Below are 26,718 nucleotides of genomic sequence, written 5' to 3'. Positions count from 1 at the left end.
ATTGACAGAACTGAAAGTAAAAACTGATAAATTCATTGATATACTGAGAAGTTTCAACAAAAAAAATCAGCAAAGATATAGAAGATCTGAGCAACACAGTTAACAAGCTTGACCTAATGGACACTCGTAGTTACTGAATCCACCAAGTAGAGAACGTACATTTTTCTCAGACACACACAGAATGTTTACAAAAATTAATCATGTTCTGAGGTTTCGCAGACTTTTTCTGTGAAGGGGCAAGTTAGTACATATTTTAGGCTTTGTGGATGAGGAGTCAGAATTGAGGATATTACGTAAGTACTAACAAGAAGGAAAAGAAAACCAGAAAACGTTATATTGATAAAGTTAAAAAGTTTATTTATGGATGCTAAAATTTGAATTTTATATAATTTCACATACAACAAAGTATCATTCCTCTCAAAATTTTTTCCTACCCATTTAAAACCATAGTTTGTGGACTGTACAAAAATAGGCGGCAAATAGATTTGGCCCACTGGCCATAGTTTGCCGGCCTGTTTCAGGGCATTCATAAAACCTAAACAAATTTCCATCGGTAGCTCTCATGATTATGGACCATGATTTCTGAATGGGTTAGAAGTTAATAACAAAAACATAAATTTAAGAAATTGGTGGGAATTCCCTGGCGGTCCAGTGGTTAGGACTCGGCCCTTTCACTGCCGGGGCCCAGGTTCAGTCCCTGGTCAGGGTACTAAGATCCCAGAAGCCATGCAGCGTGGCCAGAAAAAAAGAAAAGAAAGGAAATTGCTGACCAAATACCTGGACACTTGGTCATTTTTAAACGCATTGTTAACTAGTTCACGGCCATTTATAAAAGCTTAGATCTGAATGATAACGGACTGTCCACATATCAAAACTTGTGAGGTAGGATTAAAGTGGTGATATAAGAAAATAGATATCCTAGGGTCTTCCCTAGTGGCGCAGTGGTTAAGAATCCGCCTGCCAGTGCAGGGGACAAGGGTTCGAACCCTGCTCCGGGAAGATCTCACATGCCGCAGAGCAACTAAGCCCATGCACCACAACTGCTGAGCCTGAGCTCTAGAGCCCGCGAGCCACAACTACTGAGTCCACACGCCACAACTACTGAAGCCCACGTGCCTAGAGCCCGTGTTCTGCAACAAGAGAAACCACCACAATGAGAAGCTCGTGCACCGCAACGAAGAGTAGACCCTGCTCGCCACAACTAGAGAAAGCCTGCGCGCAGCAACAAAGACCCCACGCAGCTGAAGTTAAATAAATAAATAAACTATTTTTTTTAAAAAAGAGAATATATATCCTTAATTTATGTATATTAGAAAGGAATAAAACTCTGATCAAATGAACAGAGTAAATCCAATAAAAGGAGAAAGAAAATATAATTTAAATAAAAGTAGAAATTAATGCAATAGCGAAAAAATCATACAGTAGAGGAGATCAACAAATTCAAAAATTTGTTCTTTGGAAAAAAAATTAATGAAGTAGACAAACTGCTGGCAAGCCTTGAGTAAGAGAAGAAAGATGAAACCTAAAATAATTTTATGAATGAAAAGTTGAGCATAACTGTAGATAAGGTAGAGATTACAAGGTGGTCAAAGGTAAATAAAAGATGCCCAGGTAATTCAGTGGGGGAAGAACCATCTTTTTTTTTTAATTGAGGTATAATTGACATATAACATACTGGTTTCAGGTATACAACAGAATTTGTATCTACTGGGAAATGATCACCACGATAAGTCTGTTTGACATCCAAGGAATAGTCTTTTTGACAAATGGTGCAGAAGCAACTGAATATCTGCATTTAAAATTTAAAAAGTAGAACCTTGATTCTTACCATACACCCTGTGCAAAACTTAAATGAATCATAGACATTAATGTAAAAGCTGTACACTTCTTCTGGAAAGTTTGCGTTTGCCCCCTTGGGTTAGGTAAAGATTTCTTGGATTGGATACAAAAAGCATGAAACGTAAGAGAAAGAACTTGATATTGGACTTCATCAAAATTTAAAACTTACTTTTTGAAAGATATCCTTAAGAAAATGAAAAGGCAAGTTACAGAACGGGAGGAATTATTTGCAGCACATATTCAGATAAAGGATAGTATCTAGAATTTTTACAACACAATAAGAAGGTCAAAAACTTCTATATATCTGTATACATATGTGTATGTGTGTGTGTATTTACGTATATAATGAATAGGTGAACGTGAGCGGATATACAAATAGATATATATGGCAAGGGATGTGAATAGAAAGGTTCCAAAAGAGGATGTACATGTGATCAATAAGCACATGAAATGATGCTCAGCATATTAGTCATTGGGGAAATGCAAATTAAAAGCACAGTGTCCTACCACTACACACCTACTAGAATAGCTAAAATAAAAAAGACTGGCAACACCGAGTGCTGGTGAGGTGTGGACCTACTCACACATATTGCCGATGGGAATGTGAAATGGTTTAGCCACTCTGGAAAAGCTTGGTAATTTCTTAGGCATTTAAACATACACTTGCCATATGACAGCGGTTAATTCCATTCCTAGGTATTTACTCAAGAAAAATGAAACCATGTGCCTACAGAAAGCCTTGCACGTGAATACTCATAGCAATTTTGTAATAAGCAAATACTGGAAACAACCCAAACGCCCAGCCCTTTGGGGAGATGAATAAATTGTGGTATATTTATGCCATGGAATATTACTCATCTATAAAAAGGAATGAACTACTGATGCACACAAGAAATCAGAATACTCTCAAAATTATTATACTGAGTAGAAGCAATCATAAAGAAAAGTGAACATACTGTGTGGTTCTATTCATGCGAAATTCCTAGAATAAGCAGCTAGTTACAGAAGTTAGGTCACTGGTTGCCTCAGACCCAGGGTGAGGGCAGGGAATTGACTGCCAAGGGGAACTTTATTTATTGCACATAAATTATAGCTCACTAAAGGTGATATTTAAAAGGATAATAAGTACTATTAACAACTACTTGCCAACAGTTTTGAGAACTTACATGAACTGGACAAATTCCTAAAATAATATTTTAATAGAACTGACTCAAGAAGAAATAAAAAGAGAAGCTTGCCTGCTGCTAACACTATTAAATAAATTGAAGCAATGATTAAAAATCATCCCACAAAAAAGTGCAAAGCCAGATGGTTTCACAGGCATGTTCCACCAAACTTTGAAGCAACAGGTCGGCCCAGTTTATACAAATTCTTCCTGGCCATGGAAGAAAAGGGACTACCCTCTAACTCATTCTGAGAGGTCAGCATTAACCCTGATAAATTCAAACAAAGACGTTATAAAAAATGAAATCACAAGTTTGCCTCACTCGTGAATACAGATGTGGAAATCCCAAACACGTAATCAACTTCAACTGTATGTGTAAAGGACAATACTTGACCTCGAAGTTGGGCTTCTTCTAGGTATGTAAGGATGGCATAAAACTGGGAAATCCATGGAAGTAATTTGCTGCAGTAATAGATTAAAAGAGGAAAAACATGTGGTCCTTTGAATAAATGCATTTGATAGAACTGAACACCCAAGTATAAGTAATGTGTTCCGGTTAGAGATTATTTCTCATTTTGATTGCGGGAATGTTGTTAGCAAGACTGAGAAACGTATATAATCAGAAACTGAGAGCTTTACTATCTTGATAAGTGACCACGAGACACTGATGGAGAATCTGGTACTATAAGGGGCAGGCCGTAGAACAGTGTCTAAAAGCAAGGATGCTGGAGCCGCACAACCCTTGATCATTCTTCGCTCTGCCCCTCGCCAGCCCTGTGAGACCAAGGAGAAGTTACTTCCCTCCGCTGTGGGAGGTATTACCATGGGCTTAATGAATTACCATGTGTGACACACTTAGCACCTCCACGCTGGCATATGCTTTTCAAATAATGTGTTTTATGTGTTATTGTTAAAATACATGCAACAACATATTGTCTCTTTAAGGCCATCTCGATCTTAGCCAAAGGCTAAGGTAATGACTACGTCTAGTCTTTGATAAAAGTGCTTTCCCTTTCAGATTACAAATTGACTCCTTTTATCTGTGTGTCCCAAAGGTGAGTGATTTCACGTGGAGCCACGATGGGACTCAAGCACTTATTTCGTATCGAGATGGGTTTGTCCTGGTTGGTTCTGTCAGTGGACAAAGACACTGGTCATCTGAGATCAACTTGGAAAGTCAAATCACATGCGGCATATGGACGCCCGATGACCAACAGGTAATGCCTCTTGAACATGATGTGTCATGTTAAAACGACGTGAGCTGAGGGGGAAAAGCGTTAAGTACTAATACGGGGTGGGGGGAGGGGGGGAGGAGCGCTGTCTCAAAGGCTGGTAAAGAATGACAAAGGGAAAGAACACTGAGCTTGTCCAGGTAAAAATTAACACCAACATTTCATGTGTTAATAGGTTGGGGAAATAACATTCCACACCAATACTGCGAATACTGAGTTAACAGTTTAATTATAGAAAATACTCATACAAATTTACTTTAAAATCTGCATAAATAGCCAATTGATAAATGGATAATGGACATAAATCGTTCACAAAAGAAGTTCAACCAGTCAGTAATCATGGTGGGAAAGTATGTATTCTCAGGGAAAAAATGCGAAATAGCGTAGTGAGAGGGTATATTTTCACTTATTAACAAAGAAAATGATACCCATGATTCTATTGATCATTCGTAAGTATTTTCATTCATTGCTGGTAATAATATGCATTCGGTCTTTGGGGTGGCAAAGATTTGATACAATTTTTAAGCAAGTCTAAAAAATTATCATCTGCTTTGACCTGGTGATATGCTTTAGGAATTTATCTAAAAGAGACAAAATGGGAAGAAAATAAAAGTTGTGGTCGTTAAAGCATTATTTATGATAGTAAAAATTTGGCAACAGCCTAGTAGTACGAAAATAGAAGACTGGTTAAGTAAACTGTGGTATAACCACTTAAAGGATCATATAGTAGTCCAATAAATTAGAGATCGTGGTTATAAAGATGACGTAATAATCTGAAAGAGCTCTTATGATATAATGTTAAGGAGAAAAACCAGGATACGAAATGGTGTATGTGGTGTGATTACCACATCATAAAACAACTGAAGGAAACTACCCACATTGTCAAACTAACTGGAAGGAAATTAATCAAAATGCCGCATGTAGGTGGTTATTTTATGGTGAGCCTCTGGGTCATTTTTAAAACCTAATTTCAAGTTTTTCTTTAAGGTGCCTATTTTACGTTCATGATAAAATGATGTATAATAACCTAATAAAATTATATATTGATAATTCATTTTTTAATATAAGGGTTGACTAGTTAAAACCTTTGTAAATGTAAAATTTGTGTTTTCCAAGTACAGGAGAATCCCTAAAATGCCAGAACATTTTATACTTGAGATTTCAGTTTAATGGTGGTAAAATCAAACAGTATAATATGAAACCATAACTTTTGGGGGAACCTTTTTTATTTTTCTTTTTTTTAATGAATTGCTTCTTGTGACTTCTTATCACTGTATATTTCATGTTTCCATTTTATTTTCAAGTAAAAATGCTCAGTATTTTTTTCTCTTCTCAAAATTAGTGTTATGAGAATTACAAAGAGGTAGTAGTCTCAACTCTTGAGTTTCTTCCCTCCCCATCCCCCAAAGGCATCTTAGTATCCAGTAGCACATGTGTGTTTCTGTGTGAAGCACTTGGACTTATTTATTACAGCATTTTATTTTTGTAGGATTTTACTGCCCCTGCAGTCTGCTCAGAGATGCGTGCCGTGGCCCAGTGAGTGACCTTGCACACATACTTAACCTCTCCCTGCTTCAGTTTCCTCCTCTGTGACAAGGGGTGTGAATTATTTCCTGCCTAATTCCCAGGGCTTTTATAATGATCAGATGAGGGAACAGATGCGAAAGCAGTTAAGAATATGTCAGAGGAAGTCTCGGCTTCACATTCTTCCCTCACCTGGAGTGATGGAACCATGAGGCTCATATCACCGTCCCCTCTGAGCTGTGCTGGACAGTGTCCCCAGCAGACTGCACACCTGGAGTGTGACAGGCATGGGACCCAGAGAGGCTGGGGACACAGTGTGTGAGAGGCAGCACCTGCCTTTGAGGGCCTTGGGCCACTGGAGAAGGCAGGCCCACAAGCGCCTTGTTCTGCGTCCAACATGGTTGCCCAGGTGGCAGACAGCATGGTGTCGAGCGGGGGATGGAAGCGAGGTGGGCTGCAGCTTCGACTGGGTTCCCTAGGCCTGTCGGCAGGACCCCAAAGCAGCTTTGCAGATGGTTGGGCTCCTGGCCCACACCTCTGTCTGGATGGCTGTTTTTATGGTTCTGTACTGAGGGCCAGCAGGTGGGATTTCATCTGAGGAAAGAGCTCCATTGCCTTTATAAAAAGGATTGCAGACCTTGGAGGAATTTTACACAGGGAAGAGGTGTGTGGGACGCTCTGTGGGTCGTGTTTGAACTGAGACATTCCTCCCTCCGTCTCTGTCATTCTTTCGTATCTTTTGCTTAGTTTGAAAATTATTGATGAGAAAAGAGTGTGAAGACGGTATAATGTTTGTAATTAATGCCCTGAGCTCTGACATTGGGACAGTCTCAGGTGTGGCCTGCAAGAAGCCGGCTACATCTCTTTTCTTCTCCTTGAGAACCTTCTGCCCTTGCTGTAGAGTAAAACAGCCTCCAGGGCGCCTCCTCACATCTTGAGACAGTTCTGATCGTAATGGGATTTTAGGCTGCTTCCTGTTAACTCTTCAAAATGTAAGCAGTACAGTTTTACAAGCAGTGAGTTTGAAATCTAGCCATTTTCCTGTTTGTCATGTATTTTCCTCATTTTTTCTGGGGGGTCTGGGTGAACACTGTGCCTCTTCAGACATGAATATTTACAAATATGCATCCAGCTCGCTTTGAGTCTTAGCTGAGTATCAGTTCACTGTCAGAGCCTTTCAGCTGGCTGTGGAGAACTTGAGACGTGTTTCCGTTAAGTGTCCATCATCGGATGAATGGATAAAGAAGATGTGGCACATATAAACAATGGAATATTACTCAGCCATAAAAAGAAACGAAATGGAACTATTTGTAATGAGGTGGATAGACCTAGAGTCTGTCATACAGAGTGAGGTAGGTCAGAAAGAGAAAACAAATACCATATGCTAACACATATATATGGAATTTAAGGGAAAAAAATGTCATGAAGAACCTAGGGTAAGACAGGAATAAAGACACAGACCTACTAGAGAATGGACTTGAGGATATGGGGAGGGGGAAGGGTAAGCTGTGACAAAGTGAGAGAGAAGCATGGACATACATACACTACCAAACGTAAGGTAGCTAGCTAGTGGGAAGCAGCCGCATGGCACAGGGAGATCAGCTCGGTGCTTTCTGACCACCTAGAGGGGTGGGATAGGGAGGGTGGGAGGGAGGGAGATGCAAGAGGGAAGAGATATGAGAACATATGTATATGTATAACTGATTCACTTTGTTATAAAGCAGAAAGTAACACACCATTGTAAAGCAATTATACTCCAATAAAGATGTAAAAAAAAAAAAAAAAAGGTAGAGATGCTGGCACGTGAGCCAGCACGTGTCTAGGAGTTAGCACTGCTGTCCCAGGAGGAGGGTGAGCAGCTGGTGGATCCGTGTCCGCAAGAGCAGGACAGAGGAAAAAGCCTCAAACTTATATCTGACGGATTTAGGTTAGATGAAGAAGGTTTTTGTGGTTAAAGTTCTGAGCACAAGAAGAAAACTCTCCCTCCTTTCCTTTCCGCCCTTCCTGGGAGAACTCCAAGAAGGCGGCTCCCAGAAACATCCCTCTGTGGTGGGGACCAGGGGTTCTGCAGAGGACTTCTCAGGCTGCTGGCCTTGTCCCATTCTTGTCCCAGTTGCCGCTTCTCTGTCACAGCTCCCACGAGAGGCACGTGTATGGTCTGGGTGCGCCAGCCATGTTTGGATTCGTTGTAACGGATCTCGGGTGTCAGAGCCATGTGCACGTGAGGCACGTTAGCGACTCCTGCTTGCACACAGTCAGTGCAGCCCCTGATCAAACAGGACTCATTCAGTCCCGGCGTTTGCAGCCTCCCTCCCCGAGCCAGTGGTCCTTCCCACTAAACCCAGTCCTGGCCTGCTGGCCTTTCTTGCCGCTTCCCCACACTTGCTACTCAGGTCGCCTGCCCCCGGGCCCCCAGTCTTGGAGCATCTTCTCTCTGGGCTCCTGCCTCGGGTGAAGGCTTCCCTCCAAGCAGCCCGCGGCTTCCCTTGGCTGCTGCCCCACTGCTCGGCCCCTTCGGCCCCAGGCCACACGTCCAGGCTTCGTGCTCTCTGGTCGCTGCTGGCCAGATCCAGCCCCTGTCCCAGCCTCGTCTTCCCCTTCCCAGTGCCGCCCTTCGCCTGCTCCTGGAAACCTTCCCCAGCTGCCCTGTGCTGGCGCTGCCACCTCGGGCTCCCGAGCTCCTTCCACGCTTTCTGGGCTTCCACCCTTGGCCTTCCCCCTTTTTGCCTGTCCTCGGGGCGATTTCTTCCACTGCCACGTGTGCATCTCAGGCTCCCCAGCTCTGTGCTGTGCTCACGTCTCCCTCTGGTCCTTCACACTGAGCCCTGGCTGCCCGCAGACCCTGCTGGAATCCCGTGTGGTCCGCACTCTCTGGTCTGTCCTCGTCCCCGCCCTGCTCCTCTAATTGCTGATCACTTACGCCCCCGACTGGGAGCTGTGCTTGCCTTTCCCTCTTCCTTAGCTGCACCCTCTACGTAGTCACTAAACCCTACTGAGTCCACTTCCTAAATACTTCAAGGCCAGGAATTGATTTATTTGTATTTAAAAGTGGCAGATGACTGTGCTCAGACTAACGTCCGTGAAGGTAGGTAAGGCTCCACGTACCTAGAATTCTGGAGTAGGGCTGGTTGATCTGGGGACTCCCAGGTTCTTCCCACCGCTCCTCTCCTGCAGCTTCGTCCCTTGGCTGGTTCCTTCTGTCGTGTCCGGTGGCTGCTTCTGCCAACTGGGCTGCATTTTTCTTGGTTCGTGTCCAGTGAGGGAGTGAGTGGCTCTTCAGCTCTTTGAAGTTACTCGAAGGTTCCCCTTGGCCACCGCAGTGGCTTGCACACGGTTTGCATTCCTCAGGGAGTTGTGCATCTGCCTTCCTGGGGCTGGGGGTGGCCTACGGCCCGGGGAGGAGGGGGTGGAGAGCACCCAGCAGAGCCCGGGGCAGCCCCACTTACGTTAGTTTTAGATGTGTTGTTGGGATGGGAATCTGCTCCCTCTCTGCACAGTCTGCTTCCCCTCTAACTTCCTTTCCTATTTAATTTTACTAATTTTTATTAAAGAGCTGTAGTTTTTAAAAGTCAGATAGTACTACTGGGTTTATAATGAATGTTTTTTAAAAACCACAAAACACAAGCACCTTTCAGCTCCCTGCACCGCCCCTCCCGCTCCCAGATCCCTGCTCCCTGTGGCCAGCACTTTGCTTGTGTTTCCCTCCGCATTTCTGAGTTACAGGCTTATGTGCCAGATCTGGATCTTTCTTTGGACTCAGGTCTTCTCTGCTGACTTTGCACATGGGAGATGAGGACTGGCTGTCTCAGAAGGCCCCCTTCCACGGCTGCCCGCCCCCCACCTCCCATCCTCCCAGTGTGCTCTGTCTTCTCGCTGAAGGCCCGACTCGCACACAGAAGAACCAGGATAGCATTGCCTTCCTCATGCAGTCATTTGCTTTTTCCAGAATTAGTCAAGTTGCTTTATTTATTTCCTTAGTTTTCTGTGTACCAATCACAAATTAAGCCCTCTGCTCTCCAAAAAATTGAAAATCTCCTCCGAAATGTTCCACCACCCCAAGTGGTACATCCGACTCACTTGTTTCCTGGCGCTGCCCCTCCCTGGGCCCTCAGCCGCCTGCTCCGGCCTGAACCGGTTGCTCTTGGCCTGCAGCACACCTGGCATCCTGAGCACCCGTTCCCTCATCTCCTCCTGTTTCTGGGACGAGCACCTTTATTTTTGTGGTTTGTCCCCTCATTTTGGTGGAACGTGTCTTCAGGGTGTTGTATGTTTCAAGATGCTGTGCTTTGTCTCTCTCACCTGTTTGGCTGGGACATGGTGGTCATTTTCCAACTTGTCCTTCGCCTCCAAGGACTTGTCTTAGTTCTGTGATATTTTCTTTTCTCTTTCTGGAAATCGTATTATTCAGATGATGTTCTTTTAGGTTGATGATTTGATTTTAATATCTTTTCTCGTCCTGTTTCTTTTCTTTGCCTAATCTTGTTTTCTGTGATGTCCTGAGCTATATCCTCCAAGTTTTCTTTGACTTTTAAAAAATTAATGCTATCACATTTTTAATTATTAGGAGCTCTTTTTGTTTTGTTTTCTGATTGTTCTTTCTTTAAAAAAAATTCATTTTATTCTTATCTCATGGAGAACAAAACAACGTGAGGATATTGATTTGAAGGTTTTTTTTTTTTTTTTTTTTTTTTTTTTTTTTTGCGGTATGCTCAATGCTGTGGCCTCTCCCGTTGCGGAGCACAGGCTCCGGACGCGCAGGCTCAGCGGCCATGGCTCACGGGCCCAGCCGCTCCGCGGCATGTGGGATCTTCCCGGACCGGGGCACGAACCCGCGTCCCCTGCATCGGCAGGCAGACTCTCAACCACTGCGCCACCAGGGAAGCCCTGATTTGAAGTATTCTTTTGTATTCTTCATTGTCTTTCTCCTCCAGGTTCTTTCTGGTTTTGTTTTGGCTTCTCTTTTTCATGTTAGATGCTTTTCTCAAATGTGTGGTGATCCTTGGTTGTCTGCTCATATTTAAGAGGTGGATACTAAAAAGTACTTGGAAGCCTGTGGAATGGGGTAATTAGTGGACCTGTCCTTCTGCTTGGAAGACCCATCTGGACATCAGAGTCTGTCTTTGAGCAATCTTCTTCCTGACCGTGGCAGTGTTGGAGGCTGGCTGCCTGTGCGTCTTACCTGGTGGCTGAAGTGGGCTCCGTTTTAGCATTCAGTTGCTGGGTTTTTCACCCTAGGCCCCTGAGTTGTGTCTGGCCTTCTGTTCAGCCCCTTCACAGAGAGTAAGATGCGTACCCACCTGCCTGGGTAGGAGAGGAGATGCGGAGGGCTAACCATTCCTTTTCAAGGCTTCCAACCAGTCCACTCTGGGAAGGTGACCCTAATCAGCTTACTCTTGTGTTTCCTCATGTAGCTTTGGGCTTCAGCTCGCTCTGGTCTACCCTGTCACTTACCACGTGCCCATGTGCTGTCAGTTTCTAAGTGCTGACTTCTCTGTCTGCTGACCTCTCCGCTGACCTGTTCTCTCCAGTTCTCTGTTAGAGTTTCACGCTCGTTACCCCTCAATTGAGTGGGGTTCGGGAAGGTGTTCAGTCCATCACGCAACCCCTCGTACCTTTCCAGGCTTCTCTCTGCCCCTGCTCTCCCCTTCACACTCGCCCTAGTGGACCAGTTTGATTTCCCAAGCTCACATTGCTTTCCTACTTGCGAGCGTGCTGTTGCTTCTGCCCTTGCCTCTTGTCTGTCCAGTCAATTTCCAGTCGTCCTTGAAGGGTCAACTCAAACGTCACCTCCTCTGTACAGTCTGCTCCCTGCCACCTTCCTCCACTCCAGCCCAGGCAGAGCTAATTAGACTCTGGAGTGTTCCAGGAGCACCTCCTGTACACCAAGAGCGCATTTTGTAACATTTTCCACATTGTGTTGTAACTGTTGGTTGCATATTTTCTTTCTTACCAGATGTGAGGGCAGGGGCCACACCTCATTGTTCCCTGTGCTGCAGTAGTGCAGCCATGCAGTGAGTGCGGGAAGAACGCTTCCTCTAGAAGCGCCGGCCTCCCCCTCCTCTCCGCCTGGTGATGATTAAGTCCTTATCCTCACCTAAGGAATTGCCATATTTCCTCCTGTCCTCAGGTACCACACAGTCATGAGAGGAGTTCTTGGTTTGCCCCACATAGGCTGTCCTGGGAGGGCCCAGCATTAGTTTTTCATTCATAACCGTTTCATACAGAAAAGTCTAATTTTTTGGTTTTTCACATCTCGTGATACTTGTGTGGAATCTTTCATTACTTAAGGCTGGTTGGATTGAGGGGTGGGGTGGGGCGTTGTTGGGTTTTTTCTTAATTTCTTAGGCTGTGTGGTTATCCCTCCTTTAGAAAGCAGTTTGAGTGAGGATCCTAATAACTGAATTCTTCTTCCTACTCAAATCCAAAAACAGTTTCTGAATATGAATCGTCAGCTTCATCGTGATTCACAGTATAGAAAATTCAACTCAGGGACAATTATTAGCTCTTAGGATATAGTACCAAGAAAATCTGCGTGGTTTCCTTGGAGGAAGGCCTTTGCAAGATTACATGTCTCCGTTTCCTGGCATGGTGGCCCTGCAGTGCTGCCTGAGGACGGCGGGTTAGGATTGATGACGTCTTCACAGACCACCCCGCCCTAAGATTTTTTTCCTTTTTTCTTCCTATGTCATATCTGACCCCTCTTTTTCCCTCTCTTCCATCTCTTCTTTACAGTAATGAGAATTTTTTTATCCTGAGCCAACAGACTTTTCAGTGTCAATATTCTGAAATTCTCCTCTTTCCCCAGTGTGCCTATGACATATATTCATTTTTTTAACTTCAGTTGTAAGTGAATTATGCACCACCGTTACCGTATTGCAGACCTGGGTCTCCATGGTGCAGGGCGGGCACTTAGCCTCACTAGGATTCTCTCGGTGGTATGGTGAATAGTTACTAGTTACTCTTCTGGTGCAGGGGAGCAAAGTCAGGAATGACGGTTTCACCAGCTTGGTGACATCATTCCCGATAAAAATTCATGAAGAACATCCTGGAATTACATTCAGGAAGTCTATAGCCATAGGAGGGACACTTTAAGGCTCTTTTCCTTTAATGAGGACACAGGTCAATATTTTTAAAAATCATAAAGGCAAATACTTGTTCTTCATAAAATTTGGAAGTACTGATAATTACTTTGTAGAGTTTATCCAGGCGACGACAGATACAAACTATGACTAAATTATACAGCAGAGGTTATTGTGTGATGATGATGAACTTCAAAAACAGGAGAACGATCCTATACAATAGAAGAGAGAGAAGGAGACTATGAAAACAAATTTTCTGCTCCAAAGGATTTACAGACACAGTCTTACAAGTGGAACCTATTATTTCAGTAGACACATATTATGCTTGACCTTCAATTATAATGAATAACCAGTGGTTTCTCCTTTGGAATGTTCTGTTAGGAAACAAACGTTTGTCACATAGCTGGAATATTTAAGTGTTTGCTACTGATGTTAATAGTCCTAAAGAAATACAGGTATTCTTCACTTTATATACTAGATGTTAAAATGTAGGTGAACTGAGTTTTTGTAATCATAATTATACTTAAAGTATCCATGTAAGGAAATCTTTCCTATTTAAAAGAATATTCTGTAGAAATTGCCCTCGTTTAGAAGGCAGTTTGGTGTGAAATGGGAATTCTTCACCTAATACATCTTTTTGCTAAACGTCCAGACTTTAGTTTTCCACGAGTAGAGGTAATGTTTGTTTATATACTAAAGCTTAAAACCTGGTACTGAATACTAAAACCGTTTTCAAAGCAAGTCTTAAATACTTAAATAGACTTAATATTTTCTTAGACACTTCAAGCCATGATTTCAAATAAACTAGAAGGGGTCTGGGGTTGGTACGTCTTAAACAGCCCCAAGAAAAGGCTTTCCAATTTTCAAGTCTTAGTACACGCAGATGTGAGTGGGGTGAAATCTTCTCCTCTGGTCTCCATCCTGGTGTGTTGTTTTTGTTGTTTTTAACCGAGGAAGAGAGGTTTATTCTTTTTGCTTTTGGATACAAATGGTAGATTCCAAGCCTCCTCTCATCGGCTGAAAGTAAGCTTTTCACAAAATGTGGTCCCTCCTGATCCAGTGTCTGGTGTTTGCTGATGTGATCAGTGATCCACCAGCGTTTTTGCAACAACTTTAAATGCAGTCGGTGCCGTGACGTGGACGACAACAACAAGAAAAATCTCTAAAAGTACCCTTTGTGCCTCTGTGACATCTATGAAATGAAAGCTGTTTTTATGTACACGCTTTGTAAGAAACATGACCTTTATTTCTCATTTGGAGTAGACTGGAGTCAGGACTTGAGTGGTGTAGCAGGATCGTTAAAGGGGATACTTCAGTGCAGGATTAATTCATTTAGTTCAAATAATTTTAAAAATAAAAAAATTTAAATCATTACTGTACAGCATCTTTCCAGAGATATGAATTGGTGAAAAAGGAACTGTTATGGTACTAATATACGCTTAAAGCTTTAACACATTAGTTGGTTGAAAAGAGCAATTATTCATTTAATTCTGAAATATAAGGTTATGAAGTACCAACACAGAACTCAAGTAGATTTGCTGACTCCCTCGAAGTATTTTAAGTAATAAATGATTCTGTCGGGTTTTTTAATTTTATAAATTTTAAAACTTTGATTATAAAAAATTCAGTAACACGTCAAAAATAAATAAAGAACCCAGATATTTTATCACATTTGCTATTTTATCCCTTTATTCTTTTTTTTCTGTGCTGTATTTAAGGCAAATCCCAGACAGCATGTCCTTTCACCCATACTTATTTCAATATAAATCTCTTCAAAATGTGGGATTTCCTTCCGTAACCACAGTGCTGTTATCTGTCATACCACCTCTTATCTTTACTTTGAAGAAGGTCTTGTCAGATTAAAGTAGATGATTTGTCTGGGGCTTGGGTTAGCCATGGCTTTAAAGGAGGGCATCTGTTACATCAAGAAGATGGGTGTTCATTCTGAAGTTTTTCTTTGTCTTGCACTGTAAGATAGGAAATGGTTTATAAAGGAAACTTTAAAAAGCAGTGTAAATCTTTACTTTCTCAGCTAAAAATGTGATGTTGCCACCGTAGTTTTATAAATGAAAAGTAATTTACTGATATTTGACATACAGGAAGTGACTGTCTCATAGATGAGGCCCGATCATTGATAGAAAAAAAGTCAGACTTAACAAAACCAAAATAAAAAGAGTCCCAGTTTGTTATTTGCAAGGAGTCTTTTCTTCACCATAAGAAAATATTCTGCTCTGCTGGCTGTGTAAGTGCTGGTTTTTGGAGTGACTCAGCTGACTGCCCCCCACAGTGCTGCCCCCACCTCTCCAGGGGGCCTGCATGTAGTCCTTTTAGGTAGTAATTACGGAGCTGTATAGGTCTTAGCTTCCCTGGAAAGACTTGAAAGCCATTGTGCTAACACAGTGAGAGAAGAACATGGAAATCTCTTACACAAGCTCTTGTACTCAAATTATTTATTACTATTATTATTTTTAATCCACAAACTCACTAGAGGAACAACTCAGTGAACCATTCTTGTTCTGAAGACCCTCAGTCGTGAGGGAGCTGTAAGTAGGTTAAAGGACCTGTGGAGTACAGCTCCTGCCTAGTGGCTTGTGGAAACATAGCTTTGAAATCAGATTTAATCTAAACCAGTGGAAAAAGTGATTCTCTTCCCTCTCTTCCCATTCGATTTTCCCATGAGTTTTTAGTGGTGCATGTACTAAAAAAGTACTGTACAAGGGAAGCTCATCTTTATTTAAAGCCTTGAACTGAACATATATAGGAATGCTTCTTGCCAAAATAGGCAAGGAGGATGTGAGTAACGATGAAGGAAAATAATGGAAACATGCTCAGGAAAGGAGATCAGGAGAAGGCCTCCCACCCATTGTGGCTATCTTTACACTACTGTGAATACAGTTTAAACGTTTTTGGATTTTGTTTGTATGTGTGTGTTCTGGATATTCTGCTGAGCTCTTCATAGGAGAAAATAGATTTTCTTTAGCAAAAACAGGTGAAACTACTGTTTGTACTATTTTGTGCTGTTTTGGTTGAGTGACATTGGCAACTAAGTCATTTAAAAATTAAATTGCTCTTTGTTATCTCCAGACTCAGATCATTGTTGGATCACTATATAGAACACTCAGTACAGATAAATTATAAAATATGCCAAATAGAAAATCTTCCCTGAAATTTACATTTGGCAGTTCAGGTTAAGGATGAAAGGCGGGAGGCAGTTTTTGTGTACAATGGCTGTTACTTAATACACCCTTTAAAGACTATGTTGGGCAGGAGTGATGTTAGCAGAATGGCAGAATAGCGAGCTCTGGACCCTCCTTTCTTCAACAGGCACACCAAATCAGTAATACACAGACCAGTTCCCTTTGTGAGAAATCCAGAAACCAGTTGAGAGGCTTCCGCACCCCAAGTGTGTGTGAAACCAGCCACATCAGAATTGGTAGGAAAATTTGAGATACCCTCTTGCCGTAATCACCACCCCTGGCAAAGTGCCATATGATTGGGAGAAAACTCCCAGCTTCTCCCTGGGAAGAGAAGGAAAGAACTGGATCATACATCCAATATTCTGATTTTTTTCCCTGGGTGTAGCCTAAGCCACTGGCTTCTGTCTCATCTGTCTCAAAGGGCTGATTGAACACCGGGGTGACTGAGAACAGAGGTGGCAGTTTGAACTATCACTCAACACAGCCCCTCCTCCTGGCCCAACACAGAGTGAGCTGGTGAAAAAAAGCCCAGATTCCAGCTCCTACTTTGGGTGGGGGCTTGGGGGGAAGGGAGAGTTGGACCATGTATCCAATGTTCAGATTTCCTGAGGACTGCCCAAGGGACTGGCTTCTGAATTAGAGCACTGACATGACCCAGCATACTCTATACACCTTGGGGCCACTAAGAACAAAGACAGTGGTTTGGACTAGCAAGATAAATCTCCAGACACTGACCCCAATGACATGGAGATATATAATTTACCTGACAGAAAATTCTAAACAGCAGTCATAAAGATGCTCAGTGAGTCCAAGAGAACAAAGCATGAACCAAGCGAGGCTTTCAGATGTTTTTTAAAAATTAGCAGTTGAGTGGCTGAGGTGTACAGCAACTGAAATGAAGAATACACTGGAGGGTTTCAGCAGCAGATTAGATGAAGCAGTGGAAAGAATCAGGAAACTTGAAGATGGGTCATTGGAAATTATCTAGTCAGAGGAGGAAAAAAGAGTGAGAGCATGAAGAAAGCTTGAGGGGCTTGTGGGATACCATCGCATGGACCAATATATGTATTATGGGAGTCTCAGAAGAAAAGAGAGAGAAAGGGGCAGACTGTTCATTCAAAGAAATAGTGGCTGAAAACTTCCCAAATCTGGGGAATGAAATGGACATCCAGATTCAGGGCTCCTCGTGGATCCCCAATAAGATGAACTCAGAAATCCACACTGAGATACATTATAATCTAATTGTCAAAAGTCCAAAGGCAAAGAGAATTTTGAAATCAGCAAGAAAAAAGCAACTTGTCTCATGTAAGGAAACCGCCATAACACTTTCAGTCCAGGAGGGGTTGTGACTATATATTCAAAGTGCTGAATGAAAAAACACCTGCCGATTAAGAATGCTATACCTTGCAAAACTGTACTTAACAAGTGATGGAGAGATAAAGGCTTTCCCAGACACACAAAAGTTGAGGTAGTTCATCACCACTAGACCTACCTTACAAGAAATGCTAAAGGGAGTTCTTTAAGTTGACATGAAAGGATGATAAACAACAGTATGAAAGTACAAAACTTGCTAATAAAGGTATAGACAAATACAGACTATTTTTTTACTGTAATGGTGATGGATATATCACTTTTAATTATAATAAAAGTTAAAAGACAACTATTAAAAATAACTATAATTATAAAACTATGCCAGTGGATACACAATATAAAAATTTATAAATTGTGACATCAGTAACATAAAATGCAATGGGAGGGGAAAATTAAAAGTAGAGTAACTATAATTTCTTTTATGTAAGCCCCATAGTAACCAAAGAAAATACCTATAGAAGTAAAAGAAGAGCAAAAGAAGCAAAAGAAAAAGAGAAAGGAATCAAAGCATATGAATACAAAAAATCAATGAAACACAAAGGAAGACGGCAAGAGAGGAAAAGAGGGGCAGAAGAACTAAAAGACTGACAGAAAACAGTTAACAAAATGGCAGTAATAAGTCCTCCCCTATCAATAATTACTCTAAATGTAAATAGATTAAGCTCCCTAATAAAAAGACACAAAGTAGTTGAATGGATGAAAAAAAACACAAGATACAACTATATGCTGCCTATAGGAGGCTCACTGTAGATTTAAGATCATATATAGGATGAAAGTGAAGGGATGGCAAAAGATATTCCATGCAGACGATAACCAAAGAGAACAAGGATGACTATAATTATATCAGGCAAAATAGATGTTGAGTCAAGATCTGTCACAAGAGATAAGGAAAAACATAAAGGCAAAAGGGTCAATTAACCAGTGAGAAATAACAATTATAAATATATATGCGTACAACATTAGAGCACCTAAGTATATAAAACACTAAATTATTATGTAAAGCAAACACTGACAGAACTGAAAGGAGAAATAGCAATACAGTAATGGTAGGAGACTTCACTACTCCACTCTCAATACTGGATAGAACAACCAGACAGAAAATCCATAGAGGAACAGTGAACTTTAACAACACTGTAAACCAAGTGGACCTAACAGACGTGTTTACTTTTTTCATTTTAAATACCATATCAGGTTTATTTTAATAATAATTGTATACATAGTATAGTGTGTCACATACTGTTTGCTATTTTTATGTGAGGATAGAAACCAAAATGGGTAAAAAGAATTTTTTTTTTACTTTAATGAACTTAATTTTTTTCTTAATTTTTTTTTAACATAGCAGTGTCTACATGTCAATCCCAAACTCCCAATCTTTCCCTCCCCCCCGACACACCCTTCAGCGCTGGTAACCATAAGTTCATTATCTAAGTCTGTGAGTCTGTTTCTGTTTTGTAAATAAGTTCATTTGTATCTTTTTTTTTTTTTTTTTTCAGTCTTGGCTATTGCAAACAGTGCCACAGTGAACACTGAGGTGCATGTATCCTTTCAAACCATGGTTTTCTCCAGAGAATATGACCAGGAGTGGGATTGCTGGATCATATGGTAGCTCTATTTTTAGTTTTTTAAGGAACCTCCATACTGTTCTCCATAGGGGCTGTACCAATTTACATTCCCACCAACAGTGTAGGGGGGTTCCCTTTTCTCCACACCCTCTCCAGCATTTATTGTTTGTAGATTTTTTGAGGATAGCCATTCTGACTGGTGTGAGGTGATACCTCATTGTAGTTCTGATTTGCATTTCTCTAATGATTAGCGATGCTGAGCATCTTTTCATGTGCCTCTTGGCCATCTGTATGTCTTCTTTGAAGAAATGTCTATTTAGGTCTTCTGCCCATTTTTTGACTGGGTTGTTTGTTTCTTGGGTATTGAGCTGCATGTGCTGTTTGTAAATTTTGGAGACTAATCCCTTGTTGGTAGCATCATTTGCGAATATTTTCTCCCATTCTGTGGGTTGTCTTTTCGTTTTGTTTGTGGTTTCCTTTGCTGCGCAAAAGCTTTTGAGTTTATTTTTTATTTTATTTGTTTATTTTTGTTTTTATTCCATCACTCTGGGAGATGAATCGAAAAATATATTTCTGTGATTATTCTCCTTATGTCAAGGAGGGTTCTGCCTATGTGTTCCTCTAAGAGTTTTATAGTATCTGGCCACCATCACCCTGGTACCAAAGCCGGACAAAGACACTATAAGAAAAGAAAATTACAGATAAATATCCCTGATGAACATAGATGCAAAAATTCTCCACAGAATATTAGCAAACTGAATTAAACAGCACATTAAAATGATCTTACACAACAGTCAAGTGGGATTTACCCCTGGGATGCAAGGATGTTCAACATTATAAGTCAATTAATGTGATACACCACATTAACAGAATATAGGATAAGAACTGTGTTCTCAATAGATGCAGAAAAAGAGCATTTGACAAAATCCAGCACCATTTCAGGATAAGAAAACTCTAAACGAGGAATAGAAGGAAATTAATTCCACATAACGAAGACCATACATGAAAATTCCACAGCTAATATCATATGCAGTGGTGAAAAACAAAGCTTTTGCTCTGCGATCAGGAACAAGATGATACCTGCTCTCTTTACTTTTATTTGACAAAATACTAGAAGCCTTAGGGCAGTTAGGCAAGAAAAACAAAGAAAAGACATTCAAATAGAAATCATGACATAGTTTTATATGTAGAAAACCCTAAAGACTACACATACACAAAAAAACTGTTAGAATAAATGAATTCAGTAAAATTGCAGGATCCAAAAATCAGTGTACAGAAGTCAGTTGCATTTTTATATACTAGCAATGAACTCTCTGAAAAGAAAATGAAGAAAACAATCCCATTTACAATTGCATCCAACGGAATAAAATACTTAGGAATAAACTAGATTAAGGAGGTGAAAGACTTGTACACTGAAAACTATCAAACACTGAGGAAAGAAATTAAAGAAGACACCAATAAATGGAAAGACATCCCGTGTTCATGGACGGGAAGACTTATTATGGTTAAAGTGTCCATACTGCTCAAATCTATTTACAGATTCAGTGCAATCCTTATCAAAATCCCAATGGCATTTTATACAGAGATAGGGAGAGAATTCTAAAATTCAGATGAAGCCACAAAGGTCCTAGACTAACCAAAACAATGTTGTGAAAAAGAACAAAGCTGAAGGAATCACACTTCCTGATTTCAAAGTACACTACAACGCTATGCCAAATATAACGCTGCGGTACTGGCATAAACACCAAGGGCATAGAGACCAGTGGAACAGAAATCTAACCCATATGTAGTCAACTGATCTTCAGCAAGGGTGCCAAGAATATACAATGAAGAAAGGGTAGTCTCTTCAATACATGGTTCTAGGAAACTGGATATCCACATGCAAAAGGATAAAATTGGACCCTTATACCATATACAAAAATCAACTAAAAAATGGATTAAAGATTTAAACACAAGATCTGACACCGTAAAACTCCTAGAAGAAAACATAGGGGACACTTCATGACATTGGTCTTGGCAATGATTTCTTGGATATGACACCAAAAGCATAGGCCGCAAAAGCAAAATTAGCGAAGTAGGGCTATATCAAACTAGGAAGTTTCTGCACAGCATAGAAAACAATTAACAGAGTGAAAAGGCGACCTGTGGAATGGGAGAAAATATTTGCAAACCACATATGTGATAAGTAGTTAGTATCCAAAATATATAAAGAACTCCTTCCACTCAATAGCAAAAAAAATTAAAAATAATGAAAAATTAATAAAGTATAGAAAAACAAAGAGAAAAGCCAGAATAAAAAATGAGCAGAGGACTTGAATAGACATCTCTCCAAAGAATCCTTACATTGACTAACAAGTATATGAAAGATGCTCACATGACTAATCATCAGGAAATACAAATCAAAACCACTGTCCGATACACCTTATACCTGTCAGGATGGCTGTTACTTAAAAAAAGAAAAAAAAGTGCTGGCAAGGATGTGGAGGAACTGGAACCCTTGTACACTGTAGTGAGAATGTAAAACGTTGCAGATACGGAAGTTCCTCAAAAAATTAAAAATAGAACTACCATATGACCCAGCAATCCCGCTTGTGGCTGTGTATTCAAAAGAATTGAAAACAGGGTCTTAAAGAGGTATTTGCACCGCCATGTTCATTGCAGCATTATTCACCATAGCCAAGATGTGGAAACAACCTAAATGTCCATCAGTGAATGAAAAGATAAAGAAAATGTCATATATTCTTACAATGAAATATACACATACAGTGAAATACTGTCTTAAAAAGGAAGGCTAGGGGCTTCCCTGGTGGCGCAGTGGTTGAGAGTCCGCCTGCCGATGCAGGGGACGCGGGTTCGTGCCCCGGTCCAGGAGGATCCCACATGCCGCGGAGCGGCTGGGCCCGTGAGCCATGACCGCTGAGCCTGCGCATCCGGAGCCTGTGCTCCGCAACGGGAGAGGCCACAACAGTGAGAGGCCCGCGTACCGCCAAAAAAAAAAAAAAAAAAAAGGAAGGCTAAATAATATAATAAAAAACCTTGAGGACATTATGCGAAGTGAAATGATCCAGTCACTAAAGTCCAAATACTTCATGATCTCATGTATATGAGGTATCTAAAATAATCAAACACATAGAAGCAGAGAGTAAAATTGTGGTTGCCCAGGGCTGGAGGGAGGGGAGAACAGGGAATTGAAGTTCAGTTGCTATAAAGTTTCAGTTATGCGAGATTAACAAGTTCTAGAGATCTTTTGCACAGCGTTTTGCCTATAGTGAACGATATTGTACACTTAAAACTGTATTGTACACTTAAAAATTTATGAGTGTAGATCTCGTATTAAGTATTCTTACCACAATTTTTTTAAAAAGATATGTATTTTTTTAAATTGGTAGTCTAAATTATTTTAAAGTCCATTTCCTGTGAGTTTAGTGTTATATTTTCTTCATATGCTTATATTAATACCACAGCATGGCAGTGGCCTTGGTTCTGACGCAGAGCCCTTGCAGGAATGGCGGTCTTTGTCCGGATGGCTGCACTACAGGATTGAGCTTCCCAGGGTTCCCTTTGGCATTCCTAAACCTCGAATGCCTTGCTGCTCTGACAGCCCTACCATTGGCATTGAATACATCCTGGTGTCATTTTAGAGGGAGGTGATGTGTGTCACTAAGAGTGACAGACAGACACTCTCCTGACTAAATTCTAGGCAGGCCCCACTCTTCTTGACTGGGCCTCAGCCTTGGCCTGTCAAACTAGATTCGCATCACAAATGTTTCATTCTCTCTCTCTCTCTCTCTGTCTTGAACAAACACTAGCATAGTTTCTGTCCACGCAAGGCTGTGTAGCTAAAGATGACAACTCCAGCCTTCCGATGTTCTTGCCTGGGAAAGCTCGAGGCTGCCGGAAGGATTACAGCACCTGAAACTAGGGCCCCTGTCTCCCAGTCTCTGGACCTTAACTAGCAAAACCCAGATGGCCTAATGACACTGACAGGCCCCACCTCCCACTTTGGGCAAAATTTCCACTTCCCTGGCTCTGCCCTAGCCCCCGCCTCCCTCGCTGCTCTCTCATTCTCCCTTTAAAATGCGCAGTCATGTCTGCACTAGTGGAAGTTGGGTTCACCTCCTTCTTATTGCAGTAGTGATTACTGGGTAAAAATCTGTCCTTACCTCCTTGACTAGTGTCCGGCTTCACTGATCTTTGACACCAGTCACAGGTGCTTTTGGGTCTGCCCTCATCACCGTGTACCCTGACAGCTACCATTGAGTCAGAAGACCGTCACTGTCCTCAGACCAGGAAATCGTTTCCTCTGAGCCCTTTTGTTGAAGTTTATTAGTAGCCACAGGAGGAAATTACTGTTTCCGTATACTGAGAAATATATTTAGATATGTTTCAAAGATTTGGAGCATTTTGAAACAGGAAAGGATTTGAGAGCTCATCTAATATACCTTTTTTAGATGACAGAAGAGAACAAATACTCAGGAAGGTAAACGATCAATTCAAAGTTACATAAGTATTTAGGAGTCAAAATAGAACCAGACCCCTAGCCAGCCAACTCCCAGTTCTGAGTTCTTTGCAAAGAAAGGGATGTTTCCCCAGAAGATTTAAGACTGTCTTTACCAAACAGGTTAAGCAGACTTCAGCGTCACCTAGCACCTCTTTCCCAATCCAAGGACCACGTGGTAAGTGGCCTGGGTGTTTTCACCCTGCTCCAGAGATCTGATATGGAGCTGTGCTCCTGAAACTTTTCTCTCTACCTCATTCCCTGTGTAGTAAATATATTTTAATAGTATATTCACATGGTATATAATTCTAAATGTTCAAAAGGATATATGATGAAAAGTTCCATTTTCCCCACTATCCTCAAGCCACCCACTTCTGTTTCCCAGAGGTAATTGGTGTTTCCAGTTACCTGTGTATCCTTCTGGAGGTATCCTGTTTTTAAATTAGTCCTCTAGTCATTCTGTTCCCCACCCCACCCCCAGAAATCATGTGTAGGTGTCTTAAAAGGGTGAACAAACTTTAAAATGGAGCCTGAAAGATTTGGGGAAGAACGTTCTAGCAATGGGAATTATCTAACATTAAATTCAGTACCTGAGGCAGATAGAATATCTCCTTCTCTGAAAATCTTTGAACTTAGCATAGTCTCTCATCTTTATGGGTTAGTTTATAAGCAGTTATTCTGCAGTGAGGAGATGAGATGACTTCAAAATTACATGTTTGGACCAAAGATACAAATTTTTATTCTATATTTTGGGTGAGATTTCTTTCCCATATTTATCAGAATAAGTCTTAAAATGTCCATTTTAGAAATGCATGTTATAGTCAATTGTGAAATTATATTTCATCTTTTTTTTTGAACCAGGAAATACTCTGTTAATCAACTGAGTAATTCTGTCCTTTACAACTGTCTGATTTCAATGACTATTTCCTTAGTTGCAAAATACTCAAATCTGGCCTTGAAGCACATTTACAAGCTAGTGTTCTGAAACCCAACAGGTAGGTCTCTTCAAAACAAAAGCTTTACTTTGGTGGCATCTCAGGACAGAAGGTTCCTTCTACAGAGCAAAGGGACATCACGGCCTGTCCCTTCACTCCTCCCTCCACAGTAGTGCATTTAGACATTTGCCACCAATGGAGCTGAAGTTACTGCAGGCGTAGCTCAGGGATGTTGTGGGCTTGCTTCCAGACCACTGCAGTAAAGTGAGTCACACAAATTTTTAGGTTTCCCAGTGCATATAAAAGTTATGTTTACACTATACCGTGGTCTGTTAAGTGTGCAACAGCGTTATGTCTAAAAGAACAATGAACATACCCTAATTAAAAAAAGGCTTTTAAAAAAAATAATTAATTTTTATTTTTGGCTGTGTTGTGTCTTCGTTTCTGTGTGAGGGCTTTCTCTAGTTGCGGCGAGCGGGGGCCACTCTTCATTGCGGTGCGCGGGCCTCTCACTGTCGTGGCCTCTCGTGGCGGAGCACAGGCTCCAGATGCGCAGTCTCAGTAGTTGTGGCTCACGGGCCCAGTTGCTCCGCGGCATGTGAGATCTTCCCAGACCAGGGCTCGAACCCGTGTCCCCTGCATTGGCAGGCAGATTCTCAACCACTGCGCCACCAGGGAAGCCCTAAAAAAGACTTTATTGCTAAAAAATGCTAACCATCATCTGAGTGAGTCGTAACCTTTTGGCTGGTGGAGGGCCTTGTCTCCGTGTTGGTGGCTGCTGGCTGGTCAGGCTGGTGGCTGCTAAGGCTGGGGTGCCTGTGGTAGTTCTTAAAGTGAGACAGCAGTGACGTCTGCCCCATCAGTTGACTCTTCCTTTCATGAACCATGTCTCTGTAGCATGCAGTGCTGTTTGATAGCATTCTATGCACAGTAGAACTTCTTTCAAAATCAGAGTCAGTTCTCTCAAACCCTGCTTTATCAACTAAGTTTATGTCATATTCTAGATCCTTTGTTGCCATTTAAATAATCAGTTAAGTTCGCCATCTTATATGGACATGTTTTGTGATGCCCCAAAATAATTACAATAGTAACCTCAAAGGTCACTGATCACAGATCACTCTAAAAAATATAATAATGAAAAAGTTTGAAATGTTGTGAGAATTACCAAAATATGACACAGATACACAAAGTGAGCGAATCTTGCTGGGAAACTGGCACTTGCTTGGCACAGGGTGGCCACAGACCTTTAATTTATTAAAAAAAAAACACAGTATCTGCAAAGTATAATAAAACAAGGCCTACCTGTAGTAGGAATTTGTAATCACTTTGTTATCCTCTCCCCCAGCTTTAAATCACAAAAGCAAATAAATGGGGCAAAGTCAATTCCTTTTGTAGCTGGTTCCAATGCTACTGGTTAAAGTCTACTACAAAAAAGGTGAACAGTTACAGAAGCACATATTTTTATAGTTGAAATCTCCTAATATGGTCTTTATTCGAGAATTTAGATGCGTACCAGTCTCCAAAGGTAAAATCACTGGTGATATATGTCATCACTGGTTCCAAAACATAAATCTTTTGAATGATTTGCTGTCTTCTTCCTACCTCCTTTGGTCTGTGGCTTGGTTCGTTTTTAATTGCTGGTGATAATTGTGTTACATTTTAAAATAATTACATCTAAAACTAGTTTAGAATGGAGTACATTTAAATGGAGAGATTATATGTGGATACCACAATTTTTTAAACATTGCATTGATACTAAACAGTGCCCTGCAATAGTGTCGCCCGTCCCTGAGGGACCGCCGTTGAACTGGTGTGGCCTGGGGCCTAGCAGGTTTCTACCACCTTCTTTGGTTCTTAGTGCACCCCTTACAGAGGGAGCACTGTCCCTGCCCCTCTGTGAAGCCTGCAGTCCAGTAGAGAAAACAGCAGGAAAAATATGAGACAGAAATTTATGTCATCCATAACTGAAAGTGTTTTGGAGGCCAATTTTATGGGAGGATTTGAGCACTGGTTTAGTTTAAAGAAGAAAGGAAAGAAGTTGTTGCTTCATTTGTAGGAAAATTTGGGCAAAGGCCAAAGCTTTGGGCAGAAATTTGTTTGCTAATAGTCACTGGGCATCCGCTCATGCCAGGCAGCATGGGAGAACCTGGGGGTGCAGACCTGCCCTCAAGAACCTCATGGTTTAATGGGAAAGACAGACATGCAAAAACAGTGTTGTGGGAGCCATGGTTAGAGTGAGGTTAATTCTGTGTAGGGGGCCCCAAAAGCCTCGTCTGAGCACCTGTAACGTATCAGACACCGTACTGGACACTGGAG

At 41.3% G+C, this 26,718-nt stretch overlaps 1 protein-coding gene across 3 annotated transcripts in view; it reads left to right on the top strand.

Annotated features, from left to right (window-relative positions):
• The window catches only part of TULP4 (TUB like protein 4), a 225,203-nt gene that overhangs the window by 154,270 nt on the left and 44,215 nt on the right, over window positions 1-26,718 (top strand). For all 3 annotated transcript variants that reach the window (XM_004278894.3, XM_049695450.1, XM_049695451.1), the window contains one exon: window positions 4,060-4,221. In XM_004278894.3, the coding sequence (XP_004278942.1) occupies window positions 4,060-4,221 (162 nt within the window). The remainder of the gene's footprint in view (window positions 1-4,059; window positions 4,222-26,718) is intronic.

The sequence above is a fragment of the Orcinus orca genome, chromosome 12 (assembly GCF_937001465.1).
Source record: "Orcinus orca chromosome 12, mOrcOrc1.1, whole genome shotgun sequence".
Lineage (NCBI taxonomy): Eukaryota > Metazoa > Chordata > Mammalia > Artiodactyla > Delphinidae > Orcinus > Orcinus orca.
The sequence above is the reverse complement of the archived record's forward strand: the minus strand, read 5'-3'. Positions and strand labels throughout refer to the sequence as shown.